Raw genomic sequence first — 26,442 nt, forward strand, 5'->3', positions numbered from 1 at the left:
TGACTGATCGTCACTTGTGGGGGTCTCCCAGCGGATCGGTGGCCTCCAGCTGCATGCCCTTTGGACAGGCTGGTGCCCTGGCATTGTTGGTGCCACCTGGGCACCCAGTCAGTGCTAGCTTGGTGCACTGGCAGTTCCAGCCTGTCACCTTGGCAATGCCACCTGGGTGCCAGCCTGTAGCTGCCAAGGTGTCTCTGTGGATCTGCCATCTGGCAAAGTGTCAAATTGGCATTTTTTGCGGGTGCGTGATCAGGCCGGGATGCCAGGCATGGTGTTGGAGGGGTGCGGGTGGTGGGCCGGGACCCCTTTCATTGCGTGTTCGGGCTGTCGGGGATTGTTTTGGGGGCCTCGGAGATCTGGATGTCATTTAAAAATGGCGTCCCAATCTCTGGCTATATGGGCGAGTTCCGGCAAGCGGAGCTCCCCACGGTACAAAATGAGGCTATGTGCGGTCTCGGCCGTGTGTTCCCTATTCAGGAATCTTTTTCAATGCGAGGCGCGTTGAATAGCCATGTGTTTCTCGACATTGCGAGCGCCGGGGAACAGACGGCCAAACGCGCTCGCTGGAGGACTTTGCTCCCTTTTGGGAGAATCGCATCCAAAGAGTCTACAAAACTATATAAACAGGTTAAGTGAGTGGGCAAATATTTGACAGATGAATTATAATGTGTGAAAATGTGAACTTGTTCACTTTGACCGGAAGAATACAAAAGCGGTAAGTGTACTATTTAAACACAGAGAGATTGCGGAACTCAGAGGTACAGGGGGATCTGGGAGTCCTGGTACATAAATCACAAAGGGTTAGCCTGCAAGTACAGCAGGTGATTAGAAAGGCAAATGGAATGTTAGCATTTATTGCAAGGGGAATGGAATATAAAAATAGTGATGCTTCCCTGTAGCAGTACAGGGTTTTGGTGAGACCAATTCTGAAATACTGTGTACAAATTTGGTTGTCTTATTTGAAAAAGGATCTAAATGTATTAGAATCAGTTTAGAGAAGGTTAGCTCAACTCATTCCTGGGATGAAGGCTTATTCTATGAATAAAGGTGATACAGCTTGGGTCTATACCCATTGGAGTTTAGAAGATAGCTTTCTGATTGACAAGGGAGTCAATCATTGGGAGGGGGGCGGGGGGCACAGAGGAAAGTAAGGTTGAGAGCATAATCAGATCAACCATGATCTTATTGAATAGTGGAGCAGGCTTGAAGGATCAAATGGCCTGCTCCAGCTCCTAAGCTCTCACACACAAAACCGTGTCTCTTGAATGGAATATTGTGGGGTGGTTGTGACCTGTAGAATTAAACTTCAGCGTAAAGCAGTGTCATAAGGAGAAAACATGAAACAAATTACAGGAGAGAGGACGTTAGTAGAAATCATATTCCAAACATTTTCATGTTTCCATTCATTTATTATTTTTACTACAGACTACTGTTAAACATATTTGTCCACCCAGATCACACTTTTATTTAACCAATCTCCAGAGCATTATACTTAGCTTTCAGATAATATACTGCTTCTATAACATAGTAAAGATCTTCCTCCTATGTTTATACCGCTCTGAATTCCTGTATCCACATTTATAATGGAACCTGCTGATGTAAACATGTCAGAATGTAATTGCACCCTTTTGCCATTGGGGACACTATGGGGCCTGAGTTTTGTGTCTTGCGGCTCCTGGGCCCGACTTGCAGAAAGTCTCAATCCCTATCCCCAATCAAAATGGTAATGGTAAACATCAGTATTTCTGACACAGTATAAGATATGCAGTCACAGGCAATTGTAATGAAGTCACCGTGGATAATTTAATACAGCATCAAGGCAAAGATGCTAAGCTGGCTGGGTTCCCCCAGCCACGTGTTTCTCGGTGGTGTGCCATTCGCTGGTGGTGGGAATCTTTACTCCCGCCGCTTCTCAATGGTATTTCCCACTGAAGCCATCCCCACACTCCCGGGAAACCCATAAGCAGGGGTGTGCTGCGGGCAGGAAAAGTGAATGACAACAGCCGGGGAATTCTGGCTGCTATTCACACAACAGGACATGGCACTGGGGAAAGTGGTGTGTTCGCTGCAAAAGAAATGGACGGAAAATCAAATTAATTTGTTTTAGATAACTGGGTTCATAGAGAGCAGGTTTTTCTCTACGTTTCACAATAATCTGTGTTGTATAATGTCTCAAATTATTTTTCCCGAACAGCTCATCACTATTATCTTTGCTCCCCTGATGACTTTTCAAGAAGCTAATGTAGGGTTTTGCAGGTCCTTTAATATTATAGAGGCACAATGCATGGGAGACATGCAGGGTGGGATTTTCCGGGCCCACCGAGAGCAAAACTCCGCCGTGGGTTCCCAAAAGAGAGTATGTGAACAATGGAAAGCCCATTGACAGCATTGGGACACGCCATTGCCAGTCATGTGGTGGGCCATTGGGGATAAGGATGGGCGGGATCCCACCTGCGGTGTCCTTCAATCAGCTGCATTACATCGTATCGGTGCCCGGGCAACCAGCAGTGTTAGGGACGGTTAAAATGTCATTCACGAATGTGTCATCAGATTTGGGGGGGTGAGGGTGGTGTGATCTCATAGAATTTCATAGAAGAGGTTAGCACACTGGGCTAAATCGCTGGCTTTGAAAGCAGACCAAGCAGGCCAGCAGCACAGTTCGATACCCATAACAGGCGAACCAGCCTAATGCTCTGGGGAAACGGGTTCAAATCCCACCATGAATACTGGTGGAATTTAAATTCAACTAATAAATCTGGATATTAAGCTAGTATCTGTAACAGTGACCATGAAACGATTAGTAACTCTGGTAAAAACCCATTTGTTTGCTGATGTCCTTTAGGGAGGCAAATTTGCCATCCTTACCAGGTCTGGCCTATATGTCACTCCAGACCCACAGTTATCTGGTTGACTGTTAACTGTGCTCTGTTCAAGAATAAATCTGGCCCACATCACATGAAAGAATAAAAAAAAACTGAAGGAATTGGCTTCATTGAAGTTAAATGTAGGCAGCCATTTCCCTTGATAAAGCCACCAATTGGCAGATTTCCCAGCAGAACACAGCATGAATTGCCCTCAACTTTAAAATTAAAATGGGAAGAGTGATATACAGAGGCTGCCCTCTCTAATCAGCAGAAAAAGCTGCTAAACCACACAAAGACATTTTCAATTATCTAAAGTGAGCTGCTAATAGCTAAGGTTCCGTTCCGGATGTCATTTAGATACAGTGAATCAAATTTGGGACTGGTGACAATTTGTTCTTCAGCATTGAGAACCCACCTGATTGATAACACTGGGAAATTTGGATGAGAACTTAGCTTTTGCTCACTTCAGTCATTTTTGAAGGCAAACTCCAAATGTCTAATGGGGGGTAATCATTAGTGGGCAGCACGGTAGCATAAGTGGATAGCACTGTGGCTTCACAGCGCCAGGGTCCCAGGTTCGATTCCCTGCTGGGTCACTGTCTGTGCAGAGTCTGCACGTTCTCCCCGTGTGTGCGTGGGTTTCTTCCGGGTGCTCCGGTTTCCTCCCACAGTCCAAAGATGTGCAGGTTAGGTGGATTGGCCATAATAAATTGCCCTTAGTGACCAAAAAGGTTAGATGGGGTTATTGAGTTATGGGGATAGTGTGGAAGTGAGGGCTTAAGTGGGTTGACGCAGACTTGATGGGCCGAATGGCCTCCTTCTGCACTGTATGTTCTATATCCACAAATATATTTGGTAGCAGCAATAATAAAAATGCGACAGAGGCATTCGAATTTTCATTAGAATCAGCAAATGTTACACGATGCCCACTATATACATCTATTCATGTCCCGGGACATTACAGAAACTAGTACAGTCTATTCTACTTCAGTGATAAAGATTATAAAATGACACATTATTAATTTTATAGGAGATCAGTTGTAGCACTGAGAACCAATCCCTTGTCACCATATTACTCACTGGCTTATAGTTTGAACAGCCATCAAAGTAGGCATCCACCAACTTTTCCTAAGTGGTTTCAGAATGTCAGAATACATGCAGGTGCATGGCATATCTTGCTTCGGCCATGAACTTGTCTCAGTTGACAAACTATGCTGCCACTTCTCTGGGCAGTTCAGAATCCAGAATTGTCCAGCCGTTCACTATCTGTGGGATTCTCTGCTCCCACCAGCAACACACACACACACACCTGTGGGTTTACCGACGGCCTGGGGTGGCTTCAACGGGAATTCTATTGACAGCAGCGGGAAGATAGAACCCCGCCGCCAGTGAATGGCACACTGCCTCCCGCTGGTGAGAGACACGCGACCGGGAGGCCAGAGAATCCCGCCCACAAATGTTCATACAGATGTGTGTGTAGCATCAAACCTCACCTGTGTAAAGTCAAATTTTTGTTTACCTTCCGGAGCTTTCTCCGGCCTCACAGCTGTGGGCCTCCATCGTGAAAATTCAGGAACTTAATTTGCATTCATTTAGGTATATTTGGCGGGCATCCCCAGTGTATTATCCCATCCATGTTAGGAACCCGTCCCTCAGCACAGGACAGAGCCAAGGGGCGGTGTCCTGGGGGGTGGGTGGGTTTCCAGGGAAGCGTGGTCCGTTGTCCAAGGGGGGGGATTTCCCTGGCGGAGGAGGTGTTCCAGGTCTGTGGGAGGAGGGTAGGGGTGTGTTTCTCTGTGATGATTCTAGTCTTCATTTTATTTTTTATTTCTACTTTCATCCACTTTTCCTGCCTGAGGCAACACTTTGAAACAAATTGTAAAATTCCACCCATTGTCTCATCTAATTATCTCTGGAATATACAGTAGCGTACAATGGGATTCACTTAACTCAGAAACTCTCCAGGTTATTTTCCTTGTTAGGTATTAATACTTGTGGAAGGAGGAAGCAAATAATAAAACCATTGGCAATGGTGGGAAAGGACTTGATTGGTGACTGACTCTGCATGTCGTTACAGCGTCCTCAAGTTTTATAATTTTGCATATATTTGTGTAATTATAGGATCAGAGGAGAGCAAAGAAACAAGTCCGGCAGAGCCAGCAAGTCCCACAGTTGGCCTTGACAGAAAGGCAAGGCGGAAACTTTTGGACCTTGGGTAGGTGCTATTATTAACGCTATTATTATTACAATGAAATAAATGTTCAAACTTTGTCCTTTTGATATAACAATCCAGAACATGGCAGGTGAAGACACGGGGCTGGACTTTCCCCCTGCCTTGCCACCTTTGCAGCATGTTTTGTGGTGGCGAAAGGCAGCCCATCATTGGCCGGCGGTGGGATCTTCCAGGTCCCACTGCTGTCAATGGAGTTGCCCATTGTCCGCACCCCTATCGCTGTGGAACCTGCGGAGGGGGATGGGGTGGCCGGCAGGAACGGCCGGAAAAGTCCGCCTGTAAATTTAAGCAATGGAGAAAAGCATCGAGCTGCCAATTTTGTATCACCTACAATATTATCTGAGACAAATTTATATCCCAATGAATGTTTAGTTTCAAATTTATGGGGCGGGATCCTCTAAAAATGGGGCTATGTCCCCATGCCGGTGGGTAAACCGGCGCCAACCACTGTGGCGTCAATAGCCCCCGAAAGTGAGGAATTCTCACCTTTCTAGGGGGCTAGGTTGCCGCTGGAGTCATCCCCGCAGCTCCAACCGGCGCCATAGGGCCGGCGCAAGTTTGCCCATGCGCGGAACGGCCGGCATATCTCTGACGGAACGGCCAGCGTATTTCCGCGCATGCGCGGCGGTCCCTTCTCCGCGCCGGCCCCCGGGCAATATGGCAGACCCCTACAGGGGTCCGGCACGGAGGAAATAAGGCCCCCACGGAACCAACCTGCCCACAGATTGGTAGGCCCCGATCACGGGCCAGGCCACCGTGGGGGCATCCACCCGGGGACGGATCTCCCCCCCCCCCCCCCCTCCCCCCCCACCCCCCCCCCCCCCCCCCAGGACGGCCCCCCGCACAATTACCTGCCAGGTCCAGCCGTGTGTGAGGTGAGTAATCCATGCCTGCGGGGCTGGGCTAAACTTGATGGCCACTCGGCCCATCGGGGCCAGGAGAATCGCCAGAGGGGCCGCTGTGAATGGCCCCCGACCGGCGTGGCGAGAATCCCACCGGCGCCCGAAAAACGGTGCCGGAGAAGAGGGAAGTCGGTGCAGGATCGGAGAATCTCGGCCAGGGTGTCTATCACAGCTATAGCACACCATTATGATCAGTCCAGAGCCAACACTTTAGAATCTTCCAATCTTTAATTATAAGGTCTGCCACGTGCCACTCACCCATTAATTTTAGTTTGAATCATGACTTTCAATGACATATTTCACACTTGAAAAGCTAGCTTTTTGTGTTAATTTTAATTGTAATGGGAATGAAAATTCGGAGAAATGTATAACAGGAAACTGAATCAGTATCAATCATTTTACAATCAAACCGTTTCCAATCAATATCATCATTACGCATCATAAATGTGTCAGCTCATATCTCTCCAGTGTCAACAGTTCGCTATCCTTTGATGTACCTAAATTATTAGGGCCTCGAAACAGATACAGAGTCAACTGTTGTGAAGTATTTAGCCATTAAGTGCAAAATTATGTTACAATTGTTTGCTTGAAATCAAAATCATTTTATTAATCAATGGAAATTAGTCACTTTAGCAGAAAAAGCTTTTCCTGTTCCGCATTCCATTTTTAAAAACCTGCCCAAAATTGATTACTGGAACTGAGCTTTCAGTTTTTTTCCCCTCCCCTCCACTCTCAACCTTTCCTGACTTTATGTTTTTGTCGATTTGTGAAGAGCTGTTAGAAATGTCTTTACTTTAAATATACAATACAAAAAGTTATTGGCCTGATGGAATAAGAAGAATTACTGTCCGGTTGACTAAGGTGTGACTTTGACATGATCCTTGGAGAAGTGTTATAATAATAATAATTGCTTATTGTCACAAGTAGGCTTCAATGAAGTTACTGTCAGAAGCCGCTGGTCGCCATATTGCGGCGACTGTTCGTGGAGGCTGGTACAGGAATTGAACCTGCGCTGCTGCCTTGTTCTGCATTACAAGCCAGCTGTTTAGCCCACTGTGCTAAATGTATTGCCTGGGTTGCCCTGATCAATCAGGCAGAATGTGGCTTTATACTGAGGTTTCCTTCTCGATCCCCATTTAGCATATGTGAATCCCACTGGCAAGTTGTTGACAGGTAATAGGGACAAATTATGCAGCCCAGTGAAAAGCAAAATGGTAGGAATTAATCCTTACTTGTTCTCTGGATAGAAAATGGGTGCAAAAAGGACCAAATTTGAGACGCATCCTGCGTCAGATCTTGGGCACTGAGGGCAGCACGGTGACGCAGCACTGCTGCTTCATGGCGCCGAAGACCCGGATTCGATCCCGGCCCCGGGTCACTGTCCGTGTGGAGTTTGCAAATTCTCCCCGCGTCTGCGTGGGTCTCACCCCCATAACCCAAAAAAGATATGCAGGGTAGATGGATTGGCCACGCTAAATTGCCCCTTAATTGGGAAAAAAAAGAATTAGTCACTCTAAATTTCTAACAAAAAAAGATCTTGGGCGCTGCCATGTTGGTAAAGGCAGCCTCGCAAGAATCCAGGTAGTCACCAGTCAATGGAATTAGGCTCCTTAAGTATGTAAATGGTTGGCCTGATGCCCATTTTAAGCCCCTGAGAAGAAGTTGGATTTGATTGGGTAGGAGGCAGGGGGGGCAGGAGCCAAACCTTTTCCTCTTTGGATTCTTGTTGCGAAGGCCTAATTAAGCAAGCAATTGCCATGAAGAGGGAAGTATTTGTTAAGTTTCAAAAATATATTCCTGTGGAGCCAGGAAGAGCAGAAGTGCTCCGACTGCCACCACCCCCCCCCCCCCCCCCCCCCCAAACATCATCACACCACCTCCCTCGAAAAACCTACCTGAGGGCCTCTGCTGGTCAACCATGACAGATACCTGCAGCTCATGGGGGCGATGTCGATTTACCTGAGGATCAATTCTGGGCCTTCCGCAGGCTCCCTGGGTGAGATGCCAACATGGACCCAGAAATGAGCCGAAACAAATTTCCTCTCCACCAAGTTTAGAAGGAGTATGAACAATATAGAAAATTAAGTTTCACAGTTTATTCCCTTGTGTGGCAAACTGCTGCCTCCACGTTTACTTGCATCAAATATTCATTATCTGAAGGAAACAGTTTAGATCTTTGCATTACCCTGTCAGTGGGAACCATAAAAAAGCATTTCGTATTGAACAATTTTTTTTTAGAAGTGAAGGTGCCATAAATATTGTGTGTTATATTTATATATATATGTTATTGTGAGAAATATTGAACACAGAGGATATTTATGAGCCTTCTTATTACTGACAAAGCCATAAAAACAGCCCATTTGCAATAGTCAATAATGTTGGCTTAAATGCCATTTAATCCTCAAAATAGTCAAGTAAAAGTTGTGATGTCGATTGTTTGCTTAGAATTTATTTTTTGTTCATTTGGTTTCCTGTCATTTATCACAATTTGATTATCTCACAGCATCTGGTGCACATACAGGGATCCAAGAATGTTAATGACTCATGCCTATCAGTTTTAAAATCGAGTGATCAGTTTTATGAATAACAATCGGAATCACTCAAGCTTTATAAAATCATTTTTAACAATTACCGACAGCAGCTGAACGTGGTCTGCCATCTTGTATTTTTGTTCAGAACATTAATCATGTTCTCCTGGCATTGGGATGCGTGTTTCCCTCGACCAGAACCATCACAGTGGTTAGCATTGTTTTGCCTCACAGCTCCAGAGACCCGGGTTCAATTCCTGCCTCGGGTGACTGTCTGTGTGGAGTTTGGACATTCTCCCCGTGTCTGTATGGGTTTCCTCCCACAGTCCAAAGATGTGGAGGTTACGTGGATTGGCCATGCTAAATTGCCCCCTTCATGTCCAAAAGATAAAGTGGGGTTATGGGGATAGGGTGGGGACGTGGGCCTACGTAGGTGTTCTTCCCAAGGCTCAGTGTAGACTCGATGGGCCGAATAGTCTCCTTCTGCACTGTAGAGATTCTATGATTCTATTTACCACATTGCTGTTTGTGGGACCACACTGTCCATAAATTGCAGCTCTGTTAACCAAAGTACAACTGTGATTACACTTTTTTAAAAAAGTGCATTATTGGTTGCAGAAGACTTTCTTAAAGGTCTGTTCAGAAATGTTAGCTCTGGTCTGATCATTCCTACTGATCATAAATAGAGATCAATAAATAGCAGCAAAACGTAACAGCCCATTTTTACCTAGTCAGCTCATTGGTTGCAAACGAGTGTTGATTTTACTGCTGAAAAGAAAGACATAATGCCAAAGCTTTTAGTCCTGAACTTATCAGAACAAACTCAGGAATGCCAAATTTTAAATGATTACAGTTTATAGTACAGAAGAAAAGGGTGCTGATTGGTTGGCAAGTCAAACCTAATTGGCTGAAGTGTTGCCATGGAGAAGCAATAAGGACCTATAGGCTCTGGGCAATTCAAAAGCGATGCAATGTTTGAATATAATCCTTTTGTTTGTAGAGAATAGATTCCTGTGTATGAATGTATGTTTATTTGAGCAAGCATAAATGAGCTACATCACACGCTCAACTGATTAACTTAGCATATTCAGGATTTTTCAGCAAGTACTGCCCAATTGTTGAATCCCATCAACATGAAACTTTTGTGAGGTGTACAAATGTGGGTGGTTGGGTATGGTCTGCACATTTTCTATTATGAACAACCAAAGGGGTATGCTGTTCGGTTTGATCATCCAACTATCGGGGCCTATGACTTACATATGTGAAGGAAAGAATGTCTGCTGTTAGATTTCATTTCGCAATTAAGCAGCACTTGCTGAACAATCCTAAGTCCATAAACATCCCTGCACAGATCACTGGTTGACACCTCACACCCTCCCCACATCCGATCTTCGTGCTTGTTCCTCAGAACCCCCGGCACCCACCAGCACAACCCCTTCATGTCCAGGTGCGATGCCCACATGTGCCACCTGCGGCCTGGCTTCATGGGAGACCCCCTCTCCCATGAAGCATGTAGTTCACAATATCCTCTCATTTTCCCCCGTGGGTGAAGATAACCCATAATAAATGGGAAAGGGCCAAGATGAGAGGCTGAGCACCAGAGATCCTCCTCCTTCTCCTCCTGCCCTATCAGGAACGTGCCCTGGAAATCGCGGAGTTGACTGAGGAGAGAGCAGTAACCAACAGCAAGGTTGGCCTGCGCTACAAAGATGGGAATCCATTGCCCCTTCACCCAGATGACCTGTCTCAAGTGGGTAGTTCATTTCAGACGAAGTTATCCTTCCCTCTCACTGACCACATGCCCCTTGTTTCGCAGGATCTCCATCTGATGAGAGCGGGCCATTCGGATCGTTAGCCACCCCCCTCTCCACCCAAGAGACCAGCTTTGAGGAGAGCTCTGAGGAGACCACCATTGAGGCATCACAGCTATCACAGTCATCTCCCACCAGTGTGGAGACACAAATCTTGTTCGGTGACGTTAGTGGACAGGCTTCTGGCACACAATCTAATGAACAGCACATAGTTGCTGATGCACATCAGGTGGAGGCAGGAATAACCAAGGGAGACAGCAGTCGGAGGTCTGCTGGATCCCAGGACTCAGCTGGGCCCCAGTCAGATGCCAAGCCCCTGGAAAAGGTTCTCCCAGAGTTGATGCAGATGAAAGGGCACAGCCATGACATTCAGGAAGAGATGTCAGCTACATACCAGCAAGTGCATCGCCGCTTGGAGGAGTCCCAAAGGCTTCTTTCAGGGCAGATGGTGCCGACAATGCGTGGCACCAAGGCCAAGACTGTTGGGGTGGTGACCGCAGTGGATAACCTGGAGCACGAGGTCAGTGTCTTGAGTGGTGGTGCCCAAGGCATGGCTCAGCCTGTGATTTAAAAAATAAATACATTTAGAGCATCCAATTATTTTTTTTCCCAATTAAGGGGCAATTTTGCGTGGCCAATCCACCTACCCTGCACATCTTTGGCTTGTGGGGTGAAACCCACGCAGACATGGGGGAAATGTGCAATCTCTACATGGACAGTAACCCAGGGCTGGGATTCGAACCCGGGTCCTCAGCGCCGTAGGCAGCAGTGCTAACCACTATGCCACGTGCCGCCTGGCTCAGTCTGTGATGCTCATAGCTGAAGGCCTCGCCATCATGCCCAGTCACTGAAGAATGTGTCACAGGCGCAGGTGGATATTGTCGAGGTACTGCAGAGTGTGTTCCAATTGTTGAGGGATGTGTCCCAGATGCAGTTGGACATTACCGAGGCACTCCAGAGCATGGCCCAATCACTGAAGAGCATTGCTGAGGTGTCGACACCATGGTGGAGTTATTGGGGAGCTACCAGGACTGGCCAGATGACTCAAAGGCCTCTGGAGCTCACTCCAGCCTGCCCTCCATCCCATTACAGCCTAGGGGCACCATCAGGGAGCAGGAAGCCCTGGAGGCCAACTGGGGCCTTCCACCAAAGAGATGATAGCGGTTCTCCCAAATCACCCCGTCCTGACAGCGCAACTCAAGGACAGTGGGCAAATCAGGGTCACATGGCAATGTCTGTGGCACCGGCAAGTAGGACGGTGCCCTCTGGCTCCAGGCCCTCCAGAGGATGTCCGCCAAGGGCATCAAAGGCACAGAAAGCAGCAGGCCACCTCCAACTCTGATGTGCATCCTGGGGGCCCTAGATGTAGCAGTAGACCAAGAACGATCAATAGGGTTGAGGATCACTGAGTGGACAATGGGGGGTTGGGGGAGGGGGGCAGGCACTATCTGTAGCTAGGGGGAATGGAAATGTCAATTGGTCACTACTAAAACATATAGGGCGCAATTCTCCGCCCCCTACGCCGGGTGGGAGAATAGTGGGAGGGCCTCCCGACATTTTTCACGCCCTCCCGCTATTCTCCACCCCCACGCCCGACCCACGCCACGAATCGCCGCTCGCCGTTTTTTACAGCGAGCGCCGATTCTCCGAGGCCGATGGGTCGAGCGGCCGGGCCTTCATACCCGTTTCAACACAGCAGCACCTGCTTGCTGCTGTCGTGAAACGGGCACCAGATGCCCGTCTGGGGCATCTGGGGGCCCGAATGGCACAGCAGTACCACGGCCGTGCTAAGGGGGGCATAGGCCCGCAATCGGTGGCTCTCTTAACGTAACGGACGCACTCTTTTCCCTCCACGTCTTGCGGGGCGGCTGAGGGAAAAGACGCCAACTGCGCATGCGCGGCTGACGTCATTGGCCGCGTCAGTCGGCGTGACGCTTGGCGTGTGGCCTTGACGACCGTCGTCAAGGCTGCGCCGCCGTGATGCACGGGGCCGCGCTCCTAGCCCCGCCCGGGGGGGAGAATCACGCCCATAATACCTGATACATGCAAAGCCTCTGTCACCTTAATCTTCACAGCGGTCTGCCTGCAACCCCTGTTACCCTCTGCTCCCTTCATCCAGTCCCGGCCATAATGGGTCCATCATCAACAGCCCCTGATGCAGACCCCGCGGCGGGTGAAACTAGAACTCGGGGGGCATAGCCTCAAAATAAGGGGGACCAGATTTAGGACTGAGTTGAAGAGGAACTTCTTCACCTAAGGGTTGTAAATCTGTGGAATTCCCTGCCCAGTGAAACAGTTGAGGCTACCTCGCTGAACGTTTTCAAGGCAAAGATAAATAGATTTTTGAACAGTAAAGGAATTAAGGGTCATGGTGAGCGGGCGGCTATGTGAAGCTGAGTTCACAAAAAGATCAGCCATGATTTTATTGAACGGCTGAGCAGGCTCAAGGAGCCAGATGGCCTACTCCTGCTCCTAGTTCTTATGTTCAGAGGATGGGTTTGAGCGTGCTGCCAGCAGAAAGACAGGACTTTTGGATAAACTAAGGTGCACCAGAGCTTTCCTCATAGTGAGTTATCATCACTCACCTTGTGGATTGACCCATTAACAGTGCCGGAACAGGCCCATCACCCTGGAGTGATGTTACACAGACACTTGGAGGGTGGAACAGGATGGTCGTGGAGGAGGAGGCATGATGTTGTGGGGGGTGGCGGGGGGGGGGGGGGGGGGGGGGGGGGGGGGGGTGGCGCGGGTGGGGGGGGGGTAATTGACAGGGAAGGAGGGAAATTGGAGGATTGGGGGAAGGACTGAAATGGAAAAGGGTTGGACTGAGGGGGGAGGGGCAAATGCGTGAGCGTTGGATTGGGTGATAGGAGAGAAATGGGGGAGGGGTTGAGCTGACGGACGTCGCCTCGTCCTATGTGAATCTGGTGAGGATGAGGGTCTCCCTTGGTCCTCCAGGTGTGTCGGACCCTTGCTGCCACTGGCTCCTCCTGTGGCTCTTCCACAGGCTAGTCCTCCAGCCCCTACTTGACCGCCTCCTCCTCCTTCTCAGACGAGACTGCATGTCCCTCCTCCTCCTCCTCCAGCGTGCTGTCCCACTGCTGTGCCATGTTGTGGAGGGTACAGCAGACCACCAAAAGACCTTGGGGTGGGGTGGTACTGCAGGGCACCATCAGTGCAGTCCAAGCATTGAGACTGTATTTTGAACAGTCCGATGAATTGCTCAATGACAGCATGGGGGCAATATGGGCCTCATTGTATCGAGTCTGTGCCTCGGTCTCAGGCCTCCGCACCATCGTCATCAGACAGGCCCTCTGTATCCGAGTATCCCTTGTCCCCCAAGAGTGAAACCGTCATCCTGGGATGGTCCTCAAAGATGCGAGGGATCTCCGAATGCCCCAGGGTGTAGCTGTCATGCACACTCCCTGGGTAGAGGACATGCACATGCTTGATACGGAGGTGGTGGTCACACAGAATCTGAACATTCAGGGAGTGGGACCCTTCTTGTTAATAAATATGATATAAATGAATACAATACCCTGATACCCGGTGTACGTAAGGAGAGATCTGTGCCATTCATTGCCCTCTGGACCTGGCACAAATTGGCGATGGCAGAGAACACTGCAGCTCGGGAACCTTGGTGTGCTTGGTCCAGCTTGAAGGCAATGTACTGGAGCCTGAGTACACAGAGATCCGTGACCCCTTGATTGCATCTGTGGGCTGTGGCTTGAGATGTGCCACAAAGATCCCCGTTTGAGCCCTGAAATGAGCCGACTGCTTAAAGGTTCAGGACTGCGGTGGCCTTCACAGCCACTGGGAGTAGGTGTCCTCTTCCTCCACGGAGTCCACGAAGACATGGCGCAGGTGCCGCACTGTCTCTTTGTTGAGGCGGAGTCTCCTGCGGCACATGCTTTCCCTCATCTCATAGAAAGACCAATGATGCCTGTACACATTGGGCCATCACTGGCCCCCCCACCCCCACTCCCCCGGGTTCCTCCTCGGCATTAAGGGTGGCTGGATCTTCAGGGTGTGCGCCATTCCCCCACACATGGGGTGCCGCCTCCAGCCTGCATCATCACTGATGTCACGTTCTCCGGCATCTGCCTGCATCGGCTGACACCAGCAACGCGAGGGCCAGCCTCTGCAGGATCCACACCAGCAAACATTTTGTAACATGGTAGGAATTGGAGTCGGAGGTCTTCCATCCAAGGACTCTCAAATCCCACAAGGCCCCCCCACCACCCACCCTCCCTTACCATGACTGTCCCGCCTTCTCTCAGAGTGCCATCCAGCGAGCTGGTTGTGCTGGCAAACTTTGCTCTGCACACACACTCCTGGCCATGTGCGGAGCCCCTAAACCCTAGACCTCTGCTGAGAACATTAGGAGACCGTGCTCAGGTGCCCTCCCCTGATCCACACACGTTCCCTTTGGCCGTGAGAGGATCCCTAGTGGTGAAGCCCTGCTCTTAGTGTTTGATTGTTGGCGGCTGCCTCAATGGTGCTGACAGTTCTAGAGTTCAGGCTCACTGTTCAGGCTTCAAAGTTTCCTTGAGATGCTATGCACTAACCACCCTCTGAGGCATGGCACATGTTCCCAGGAGTAGTCACTTGAGAGTTGAGGGGTGTGAAGAGCTTTCACAACTAATAAGGCTAATTCGTCATTTGCAATAGTCTTCACCTGTGAAGCTAGAGGCTGCTCACAGTCAAAGGGGGTGAAAGTGACATTCAGCATTGAAGGCACAGCAAAGCCCAGTCCTGGAAGTGTTTGGTGGGACACCCAGGCTGCACCTCATCGCTGTTGTTGGTCTCCACAATATTTAAAGGTTGTTTGAAGGCCTCGCAGATGCAAAGTTCCCACCTCTCCCAGTCCAGGGGTGACCCCCCAACCTGGAAAGGTTCAGCCCCCTGACCAAGATCAACACCCCTGAGGGGCCCCCTCCCCACCCTCCACCCCCTCCCGAGAACTGGGGCAGCAGCTCTGGTGCCCTTGAGCTGCATTCCAGAAAATGGAATTGGCTACTTAGCTCCTCACTTCCCCTCAGCGGCCATTGCGCCAGCTTCACATTTTTGAAAAGGAGTGCTAAAGAACGCCCGCGTGATATCTTGATGGCAATTCGGGTAATTCACGGGAGACCGTTGCATTCGACTTCAATCCCGCTAATACAATTCAAATGAGTGCAAATGAGGGTTAATGATATTCTTGCCATCTTTGGGCGAGATCTGTAACTCGCCATCGGGAGTGGGTCGGGTGAAGTGCAAGCTGGTTCGCGCCCGGCGCAAATCTCAATTTTGTCCTTTCCCGCTATTCACCCGGCAAGCCCAAATCCACGACAGACGCAACGCTGTGGTTGAATCGCACCTTACTTTCCTGAAGGGGCCAAAAGGGAACCCCAAATATGACTGACTTCCATAAATTGCTGCTACAACACTTTGATGTCAATCAATCTTTCTGATTTTCATGGTGCATTATTAATGTTAACAGTAACATCTGACCCAAGCACTGATATTGGAAGCTTCCTTTTATGTAGTATTGAGCCTATTATAGTTAACACGCACAAATGTAAATGTGAAGTTAATTTTGTTCAAAGCTAATGTAGTTTCTAAAATCAATAAAATCCAAGTAAACATAGCATGTACTGGGCAGTCAGAGAACGTGTCGAAAATTAATGCAGGGTATGCGGCCACGGATGAAGAGAAGTCTCAGCAAAAATCACTCATTAAATAGCAACTGAGAATTCTTTTCAAAGTATTGCATCAGGTATTGTAGTGCAGAAACCTGGGCAAAATCTTGAAGACAGGAACAATGACTGGGTGCTAATTAGATGTGGAAGCTGAGATGAATGTGTGGAGTGAAAAGAAAGGACAAAACCAGGAAGCAGGACGTGGGGGGGGGGGGGGGGGGGGGGGGGGGGGGGGTCAGTGAAGATTGTGGAGCATCGAAGAAAGTGGCTGAGAAGCGACTGAAATGGGGCTGGATTCCCCGGTTTCCCCGCCTCGTGTTTCACGGTGGTGTTTGTCAATGGGATTTCCCATTAAGCCAGCCACACCGCCGGGAAACCCACAGATGGGTGTGCGCTTCCAGCGGGAAGAGTGAATTGCAATGGGGAGAATTCCAGCCATGGTGTGGCCCTCTGTTGCCGAGAGGGAGAGAGGAAATGTGGTGAGGTGAGTGACGGAGATGGGCCTGCCAGGAAGTTGGAGTAAAGGAAAGTTGAAAGCTAGATGCAAAGATGCAGGGATGAGAGACTTAGGCACAGTGGGATTGGGAGAGCAATGGACTGTCATAATATCCACTCATGTATATCATGAGATGCAGACAGGCAGTGATTGACACACAGGATAACTAATGAACACACACGACACAGAACAACCAATCACCAGACAGGACACCACCACTATAAAGCCAACAGGACATGAAGGCTCCCCTCTCTCACAGGACACGGCCAGGGAGATAGTCTCAGTGCACAGGCCAATGAACATCATCACCATATGATAGAGAGCTAGTCTGGTCAAGCCAGTAGGAGGTTATCAGTTAGGTTAATAGAGTGTCAACCCACAGCAGATTATGTACAGCAATCAACAGGTTCAATAAAACAGTGTTGGACCATCTTCTTTGTCGGAAGCCTTTTTCTCGTTTTACTGCATCCAGTTGCAGTCGATGTTAGACCAACCGAGATAACACATCATGGACGACTGACAGGAGATGGAGAAGGGTGGTCAATCAGCATTGTGGTGAGCCCAAGTAAAACTAGAGAAGCTGTAAGACAAAGCATCAGTCTTTAGTAATTTGTTTACTGAAATCTGAAACCATCACAGATCACTTATAATTTTGCTTCAAAATAAATTAAGGAACATAAATTAAAATTCAAAAAAATTATATGATAGATCAAAATAGTTTGACCAGGCTTCCATATAGCAAATGCCACCCTCGCCAAAAATGAACAGGGGTACGTTTTGGGAATTAATTTCAGATGAAGTGAAAAATAAACTGCAGATTCAATTTTGTTTCCTTTAACTCTACCACCAAGGTGAATTTTACCCCTTGCATCTTCATTCTTGAGCAGCAATGTTATGGAATGTCCCTAAGGATATCTATTATCTTGTGAGTAAATCGGTTAGCCGTTTTCCATTTCAACTTCTTATTTGCATTGAAGCATAATGAAAATTTATACTGTTTAAGTGGCTCACTAGCTGCTTCAGGAGTGTTGAAGGATCTTACCGCAGCAGTAAAAAAATGTTGTTGAACAATAATTTTTTATTTAAACTTACTCAAAATTTGAAAGTCAGTCACCAAAAATTCTTGACTTGTGACCAGGGGAAATGAATGTTGAGAATAAATAAAGCGTGTGGTGTCGATGAGTAAACAGGACAGGGAAAACGCTTTGACAATTAATGACCAGATGTAATAGACAGGAATAAATCATAGAGGGATTTAATTTAAATTTTAATAATCTTTATTGTCACAAGTAGGTTTACATTAACACTGCAATAAAGTTACTGTGAAAAGCCCCTAGTCACCACATTCTGGCACTTGTTCGGATACACGGAGGGAGAATTCAGAATGTCCAATGCACCTCATAGAATCTCATAGAATTTACAGTGCAGAAGGAGGCCATTCGACCCATTGAGTCTGCACCGGCCCTTGGAAAGAGTACCCTACCCCATAACCCAGTAACCCACCCAAACTTTGGTTTGGACACTAAGGGCAATTTATCATGGCCAATCCACCAAACCTGCACATCTTTGGACTGTGGGAGGAAACCGGAGCACCCGGAGGAAACCCACGGGGAGAACATACAGACTCCACGCAGACAGTGACCGGGGTCGGGAATGGAACCTGGGACCCTGGCGCTGTGAAGCAACAGTGCTAACCACTGTGTTACCATGCCGCCCATGTAGATAGTGAAAGGGGAGAATTTGGAATCAGGCTAATGTGGAAGTCCAATAATTCAAAGCTGTCTCCAGTTAAGCTCAATGGCCGGAATTCTCCGGCCATTCACGCCGGCAGGGTTCTCTGGCCCCGCTAGCAGCGCATCACCGCTGCGGAATTCCCAGCGGTGTAGAGTGGCTTCAATGGGAATTGACATTGGCAGAGATAGGACCAGAGAATCCCGCCGTCAATTCCAGTACGACAACATTTTAAAAAATGCTGCAGTAATGATCCTTCAACACTCCTAAAACAGCTAATGAGCCACTTAACCAGAGAACCCCGCCATCAGCAAACGGCATGAAGCCTCCCCTCACCAGTAAATACACAGCTGGGAGGCCGGAGAATCCCGCCCAGTGTAAGAAAAGGTCCCTGGCAGTGATTCTGGTTATCTGAGGTTAGAATTCCCCCTCCAAAACCACCAGATTTAGGTCGGAACAAATTGGTTTTATAGATTTCAACAGAGAATAACAAAGTTCCTCAGTAAATAGATATTGCAAATTGGGAAGGAGATGGAAATAGCATCTAAGATCTCCAGCATCTAAGACAGGGGCTGGTTTAGCACAGTAGGCTAAACAGTTGGCTTGTAATGCAGAACAAGGCCAGCAGCACGGGTTCAATTCCTGTACCAGCCTCCATGAACAGGCGCCGGAATGTGGCGACTAGGGGCTTTCATAGTAACTTCATTGAAGCCGACTTGTGACACTAAGCAATTATTATTATCATTAAGATCTTTGGCTTTATTAATAGAAGTTCAGTGTATAAGAGTAAGGAAGCTATGCTAAATCTTTATTTCACATTGGTTAGATCTCAGCTGGAATATTCAATCCTGGGTAACAGGCTTTAAGAAGGATGTCGGGGCCTTAAAGGGAGTGGATAAGAGCTTTACTAGGGTGCCACTTTTTATGTGGAGAGGTTGGAGCTGCAGCAGGTGTCTTCTTTAGAGGAGATACAGCAGTGATGTGAAATTGAGGCATTCAAAATCATGAACTATTTCAAAAGAGAAAATAGGGACGAGCTTTTAAAAACAATATTTTCATGTGATGTGGGCCTCACTGGCTGGGCCAACATTTATTATCCATCCCTAATTGCCTTTGACCTGAGGGCCTTGCCAGGCCATTTCAGAGGGCAGTTAAGAGTCAACCACATTGCTGTGGGTCTAGAGTCACATGTAGGCCAGACCATATAAGGATGGTAGATTTCCTTCCCTAAATGGCATTACTGATGCAGATGGGTTTTTACAATATTCGGTTTGTGGTCATCATTAGGCTTTTACTTCAAGATTTTTAATTGAATTCAAATTCCATCATCTGCCGTGGTGGGATTGATCCCAGGTGCCCAGAGCAGTACCCTGGACCTCTAAACTACTGGCCCAGTGACAAAAAAAGACTACATTACTGCCTTCCCAGTGCCAGAATGGTCAATAGCCAAAACATTTAAAATGATTTGGAAAGGAACCAGAGGTGATAATGAAGAAACCTTTTCTTAATGCTTAAGTGAGTTGCTGTGATCAGAAGTTCATAGTCTGAAAAGGCGGTGGATGCAAATTCAATAGGAACTTCCAAGAGAATTGTGTAAGTGCGTTGAGGGAAGAATTGTAGAGGGTTATGAGGGAAGAGCGGGAGAATGGTATTAATTGCACATCACTCTCCAAGAGCCAGCACGTGTGCAATGAGTTTGAGTGACCTTCCTCTGTGCCTGTGTCAGTCAATGCTTCTTCTGATTCTAGAATTTGGGATAAACAAACTTTATTAGATGGAAGTGATATATTTCAAACAGTTTGTAGAAATATCACATAGACCTTGAGGAATACAAATGCTTTGGTCTCATAATGAATGCCTGCACCATTTACAGGGTACAGTTACGAAGATCTTCTTCCACGAAAGGAAGAAAAGCAGAGAAGGCAGCTAACAGACTGTCTACTGGTAGCAGGTAAAATCAAACTGTTATTCGTGAACTGTGATATTTCTGACGCAGCTGAAGTAGTATTGAGTTCACAGATCCTTGCATTAGGGTTGCCAACTCAGTTCCAGGAAGTCTCACCACCTGGGCTTTTCACCTCCAGCTGCAGCTGCCCCTCACTCCCACTTTTTGGTCAACTTCCATGTTAATTGTTGGGAAAACAAACACTGGGGAATTGGATGATTCTTGATCAGACTGCCTTTCTCTCCAACTGCCAAAAAAACCCCACCACTCTGATGATATGGGGCGGCACGGTAGTACAGTGATTAGAACAGTTGCTTCACAGCTCCAGGGTCCCAGGTTCGATTCCCGGCTTGGGACACTGTCTTGTTTGCGGTCTGCACATTCTCCCCGTGTCTGCGTTGGTTTCCTCCGGGTGCCCCGGTTTCCTCCCACCGTCCAAAGATGTGCAGGTTCGGTGGATTGGTCATGATAAATTGCCCTTAGTGTCCAAAAAGGTTCGGTGGAGTTACTGGGTTACGGGGATAAGGTGGAAGCATGGGCTTAAGTAGGGTGCTCTTTCCAAGGGCTGGTGCAGACCCGATGGGCCAAATGGCCTTCTTCTGCACTGTAAACTCTATGATTCTATATTTCTCCTCGGTTGCTCACAGAATTAGCGTGGAGATTAATCTTCAATTCAATTAGATTTAGGACAATCTTATGGGATTGGCAATCTTATCCATGTTACCAGGGAGGGAAGGGTGGAGTCGAGAGGCCTCATTCTTGTGTTCTTTTTTCTTACCTGCACTCCCTGCAAATGTGGGAGTCAGCAGGTTAATCTCAACTGCACAAAAAATATTCACCCCTTCTGGATTTTCTTTTGTTGCATATTGCTGGTAAATCGAGTATATTTTAAGTGGGTGAGCAATCTGGCTTGTGACATTGTGAATGAACAACAATAATGTTGGAACTACAGTGCAGCTCTTTAACAGGATCTGGAAAGAGAAAACTTCAGGCAGTTATGTTGTGGATGGAACTCCTTCAACAGAATATTTCTGACAAAACGTCTGGGGATTTTCTGCTTCTGCTCTTAGCAGCCTAATGGAAGTGGGGATCGAGACTCATTGCATTAACTTTGTGCCTCAAATATGTTGTCCCAAATCTTCTTAAGTTACCCAAACATCACATAACTGGGCCTGTGTCTGGGTTAAGCTTATACTGCCTCCCACTTCACATTCCTCTTCATCCATGGTTAGGCCCCCAACAAGGAGGCACCAAAAGTAACCTAGTGCCCTGACTCCTGCCAGGGAACCCTGCAGCGCAAATTCAGCTGACCGGCAATAGCCGTAAGGCCCCATTACCATCCTGTCAGGCCTACAGCTACATTTTTGTTTCTATCTCTGAATCTAGCTCAAGACATGACCTTGCCAGGGGTGGACCTCCTCTGGGAGTATCCAAAGCTGTACAAGTGGCCAAGACCATGAAAATTGCAGTCATTTTTCCCCTCAACAAATCAGGGACCCGAGAGAAAAATCACAAATCAAATTCTCTCAGCTAGGGGATTAGAAACAAGCATAACTAGGATTGAGTAGAAATCCCGTTTAAATGATACATATTTTCACCAAACCTTTTGCAATTTTTCTGATTGCATGTTGAATTCAGTTGGATATGTTTTCCACTCAAAGTTGTTCCAGCCAAGGTTTTCTTCTGTGCTTTTCCCATTTCTCATCTGAAAAACAGATGTCGGCAGCTGAAGGTTGGAAGCTGCCTCAGCCGCTGGTGCTCAAAGTCTGCACTCGGAGACATCTTAAATATGCAAATTAGTGTCCTCCACTGGTTGTAGGGCTCTCGAGGCAAATTTCAGGTACAAATGAACCAATGTGTACCGGGCATGCTCCACACTGATGTACCAATCAGTGAGTCCCCTCACAATAAGTCCTTAAAGGGGCAGCTAAAAGCTGGCCAGAAGAAGGAACAAAGACAACTGCAATCTCATTTTTCTGAGTACAGTACCTCCTTGGACATTGCCTGTTCATTCAGGACTCTCACCCCCATCCCACCAACAACAACCAACATGTTGGATCGTTGCTTCCTCTTTTTCCCAACATCCTTGGTGGAGAGGTCCTCTAAAGCCTTCCATGAACCAGAGGGTAGTGTTTCTTAATGGTGATGGGAATTACCTTTGTTATTCTCCTGCATCACAACCATCATTCTGGCAGAAGCCTAGTGCAAATCACCTCCACGAGTATAGTTGAAGTTTGTGCCAAAGTTACGGCGATGTTGGGTGGCGCAGTGGTTAATACTGCTGCCTCACGGCGCCGAGAACCCTGGTTCGATCCTGGCCCCGGGTCACTTTCCGCATGGAGTTTGCACATTCTCCCCATGTCTGCTTGGGCCTCACAACCCAAAGATGTGCAGGGTAATAATAATCTTTATTAGTGTCACAAGTAGGCTTACAGTAACCCTGCAATGAAATTACTGTGAAAATCCCCCAGTCGCCTCAGTCTGGTGCCTGTTTGGGTACCGAGGGAGAATTCAGAATGTCAAATTCACCTAACAAGCATGTTTTTCACGACTTGTGGGAGGAAACTAAAGCACCCAGAGAAAACCCGCGCAAACATGGGGAGAATGTGCAGACTCCGCACAGACAGTGACCCAAGCCCGGAATTGAACCCGGGTCCCTGGCGCTATAAAGCAACAATGCAAACCACTGTGCTACCGTGCTGCCCATTGGCCACGCTTAAATGCACCTTAAAAATAAAAAAATGTTTTCATTTTTAAAAAATTTACGCCGGTGGATTTGGAGAGACCACATAAAGAATTCCTGGCAACTGGAATCGACAATCGGCAGTGTCTGAACGTATTGTAATTTCAAGCATCAATTCTTGAGCATTATTAAAGTCAACAGCTCAATGGCCAGAGTAAATGACACCTTTAAACTTGCTGCTTCCTTGTGTAGAATACCTCATTCATGAAGTTAAAATTCTTTTCTTCCCCCATTGTACAGTGTGGCAAAAAAAATGTGGAAGTCTGTTGCTGTAAAGATCAATGATGTACAGCATGAAGCCTCATTTTGGCAGCCAATTAATATTAAATTGAATTAACATAATGGCTAATTCTTCAAAGAAAAATGTTCATCTGAAGGATTAAGGATCCTATTGGGGTAGAAAATACACTGAAAATATTTTTGACAAAATACTGGAATATTATCAGATACTTTGGTGTTTCTTTCCCCACATCTAGTGTTGGAAGGCAGAATTCCATCTGTTCCCATAGCGAACTTTTTCCCTGGAATAGGTCACAAGTTTTTTTGCCAGAGGCTTATAGCTTGAGGAGTGCCCTATCACATCAAGCATTGCTGGCCTGGTGTCTCTCCTATTCTTACCGCCAGCCATTGGCGTTCTTTGGAAGAATTTTGCAGACTGATATTCAACCTGTTGGTCACGTTCCGTACACACCTTCCTGAGCCATCAAGTCCTGCGGTGGGACTCAAACTCAGAGTTTCTGACTCAGAGGTGGGAACGCTATCCACTGCTATACAACGCCCCCATATAAATAAATATGCACCGACTGGCAACTTAAACTGCCAGTTTGGCAGTCATTCATCAAAAGCAATCAGTTTTTTCCACTTTGTGATTTGAGTTTGTTAATAAATCAAATCAGTGAGTATGGTGTTCAATGTTAATTGGATTGGTTATGTTATGGGTTAATACCTCCATTTAAGGAACAGGTAGAAGAATGTGAAACCTATTACGTGTTAGTTATCTCCAGCAGTCATTTCTAGCCCTGTGTTTCAAAGCAGTGAAAACAGAAAATTGTTTGAAGCACGCAGCAGATTAATCAATATCTGAAGAGATTGCAAAGGATATTTTTTTAAATAGATGCATTTACTGGAACTCAGCTCAAAGGTTTTGTTTTGACTCACCCTTCCAACTTGTTAATAATACTATTTGATGGTTTAAAACAGATAAATTGGCCTCCTGCCTACCTTTGAATTGTCAGGGGATTCCAGCACAGAGATAGATGTGATAATGAGTCAGTTCTGCCCTGTGTCTGCTGAATGCATGGACTGCAGAGAATATTGCAGAAGCATTCCAAAAGGTTTAGTTTGAAGACTAACGTAATGTAGCTGGGATATTATCCCCAATGAAAGGTATTGGACTTTAAAGTTATACTGGAGTTCCAACAACTCCTTTCATTTTTAAAGTATTTGTAAACTTTCTAGAATACATTACTTTTGAAATCTTATGATCTCAGCATCAGACCCACCTCAGTAAATTCACTGATGTACTAAACTGTTTTCATGTAGTATTTCTTCCCTTGCAATAACGCAACGGGCACGATTCAACTACACGGGAACAAAGTCCCATCCCATAGCGAGCTTGTTCAGATTAATTTTCCCCGGCGCTGGGAAGCACGTGGCTGTATCACGCCAGTTGCATCAAATGAGGGGCCTAAGTGGGGGACGCATGGCCAAGGCTGCATACAGCCCCATTTTCTAAACCAAGATGCTCCGCTCACTGGAACTCTTCAGTGTAGAGAGAGATTGAGACACCATTTTTAATTGGCATCCCCGACGTCCCCCAAGCCCCAACGCACGAGGGTCCCCAACCCAACCCCCCACCCCACCCCCAACCCAACCCCCCACCCCTTCAACATCCACGCAGGATACCTCCGGCCCAATCACCAGTACATAAAAAATGTCATCTTGGCAGTGCCAACCTGGTGGTGCCTGTGCCAGCTGACAGTGCCACCTGGGCAGTGCCAGACTGGCACTATATGGCACTGCCAGGGTGCCAGGCTGGCACTGCCAGGGTCAGGATACCACTCTGCCCAAAGTGCATGCACCTGGGGGCCCCCAATCCCTGGGAGACTCCCATGTCATTCCGCCTAGTCCCCGTTTGTCAGGACCAGTGCAGAACGGTACTCGCCCGAGGTCTTCAAGGCAAAGGGGATATACCCCAATGCCTCAGGTACCTTGGGAATCTGCACATTAAAGTGAGACTAGCTGTCTCGCCTTAATATGCAGAGTTGCTAAAAAGCCTTCACGGCCACCATGGCCATGATTTACTCGCAGAGTCTCGCGAGACCACGTTAGATGTCATGAGGCGTTGCGAGCTGGGTAGATCCCGGGAGCAGGGCCTCCTGGCTTTTATCGACCATTCTGCACCGTGGCGAGCTGCTTTTCAGGCACAGTGTGGCCGTTGCATTGCGGCCAATACGACCAGCAACAGGATTGGACCATTCAGTCCCTCGAACCTGCCCCGAAATTCAATTGTATTAAGATTGATCATGCAGCTCAACTCCATTTTCCGCACCATGTCTTTTGATACACTTGCCCAACAAAAATCCGTTGGCAAAAGCAAAATACAATACAATCTGAAATAAAAACTGGAAAAGCTGGAATCAATCCGCAGCTCAGTCCGCATCGCTGAAGAGAGAAACAGTTTTTTGAATGTCCTGCCGTCCATCCCGCATTTGAAAGCTCCAACAACACTGTGGGTGGGATTTTCCACCCACCCCTGCGGAGTGTTTACCAGTGTCAGCCATGGCTCGTCAGTGGCCTCCGGCAGGGTCTTTCGGTCCCACCGGTATGTATGACATTTTGTGTGGCTCGCATGTCCCGCTGCAGCGTGTCACGTTTGGCGGGACCGGAAGATCCCACAGTGGGAAGGGCTGGAAAATCCCACCGCTATCTACAGTCTTTTGTGGGGAGAATTCCAAATTTCTACATCTTCTTCCACATAACTGGATCAGAAAAGGTGCAGCTTTCATTATGCAAGCTCTGTAACACTAATCTTACTCCTTGTCTTCATGTGGCATGATGCCTCTACATAGATTGGCTTTTCTACTATTTAGATTTTCTTGTGGGAAAGGCGGTTTTTGTTTGTCTTCTGTTGTTCATCTTTTACAAAGTTTCCGGGTTGGCATGAAAAGGCCTTCTCATTCTCTTGTGGTTATGCTTTTCCCCTGCTCCTGACTCTCACATCTTCCTGTTTTTAGGGAATCTTTTGAAGGTCCAATCAGTATTCTGGCCTCTGCCAAGGCTGCAGTGCCACAGTTTGTGCCTTTCTCATGGTTCACGGACAGCAGCAAAGGATCAACATCCTCCAGTGGTACAATGTCACCCACTTGCTCTCCGAGGATGTCCTCCCAGGGAATCGCCCTGAAAAAGTCTGCTTCCCAGGTAGGGCCGTTGTTTGCTGTTACAATTGATTGTGGAGAGTAAGAACAGGTTTATGGGAAGTGTTATGGACAGGAGGGGATTTAATTGA

The 26,442-nt window shown here is 47.4% G+C and overlaps 1 protein-coding gene across 3 annotated transcripts in view; it reads left to right on the forward strand.

The window, feature by feature from the left end:
- samd14 (sterile alpha motif domain containing 14) overlaps nucleotides 1–26,442 on the forward strand; it is a 243,094-nt gene that overhangs the window by 134,561 nt on the left and 82,091 nt on the right. For 2 of the 3 annotated variants that reach the window (XM_038779252.1, XM_038779253.1), the window contains 3 exons: nucleotides 4,986–5,079; nucleotides 20,120–20,197; nucleotides 26,171–26,354. In XM_038779252.1, the coding sequence (XP_038635180.1) occupies nucleotides 4,986–5,079; nucleotides 20,120–20,197; nucleotides 26,171–26,354 (356 nt within the window). The remainder of the gene's footprint in view (nucleotides 1–4,985; nucleotides 5,080–20,119; nucleotides 20,198–26,170; nucleotides 26,355–26,442) is intronic. The other variant, XM_038779254.1, reaches the window with a different exon arrangement.

This window comes from Scyliorhinus canicula, chromosome 19, assembly GCF_902713615.1.
Source record: "Scyliorhinus canicula chromosome 19, sScyCan1.1, whole genome shotgun sequence".
In the NCBI taxonomy this organism is placed as follows: domain Eukaryota; kingdom Metazoa; phylum Chordata; class Chondrichthyes; order Carcharhiniformes; family Scyliorhinidae; genus Scyliorhinus; species Scyliorhinus canicula.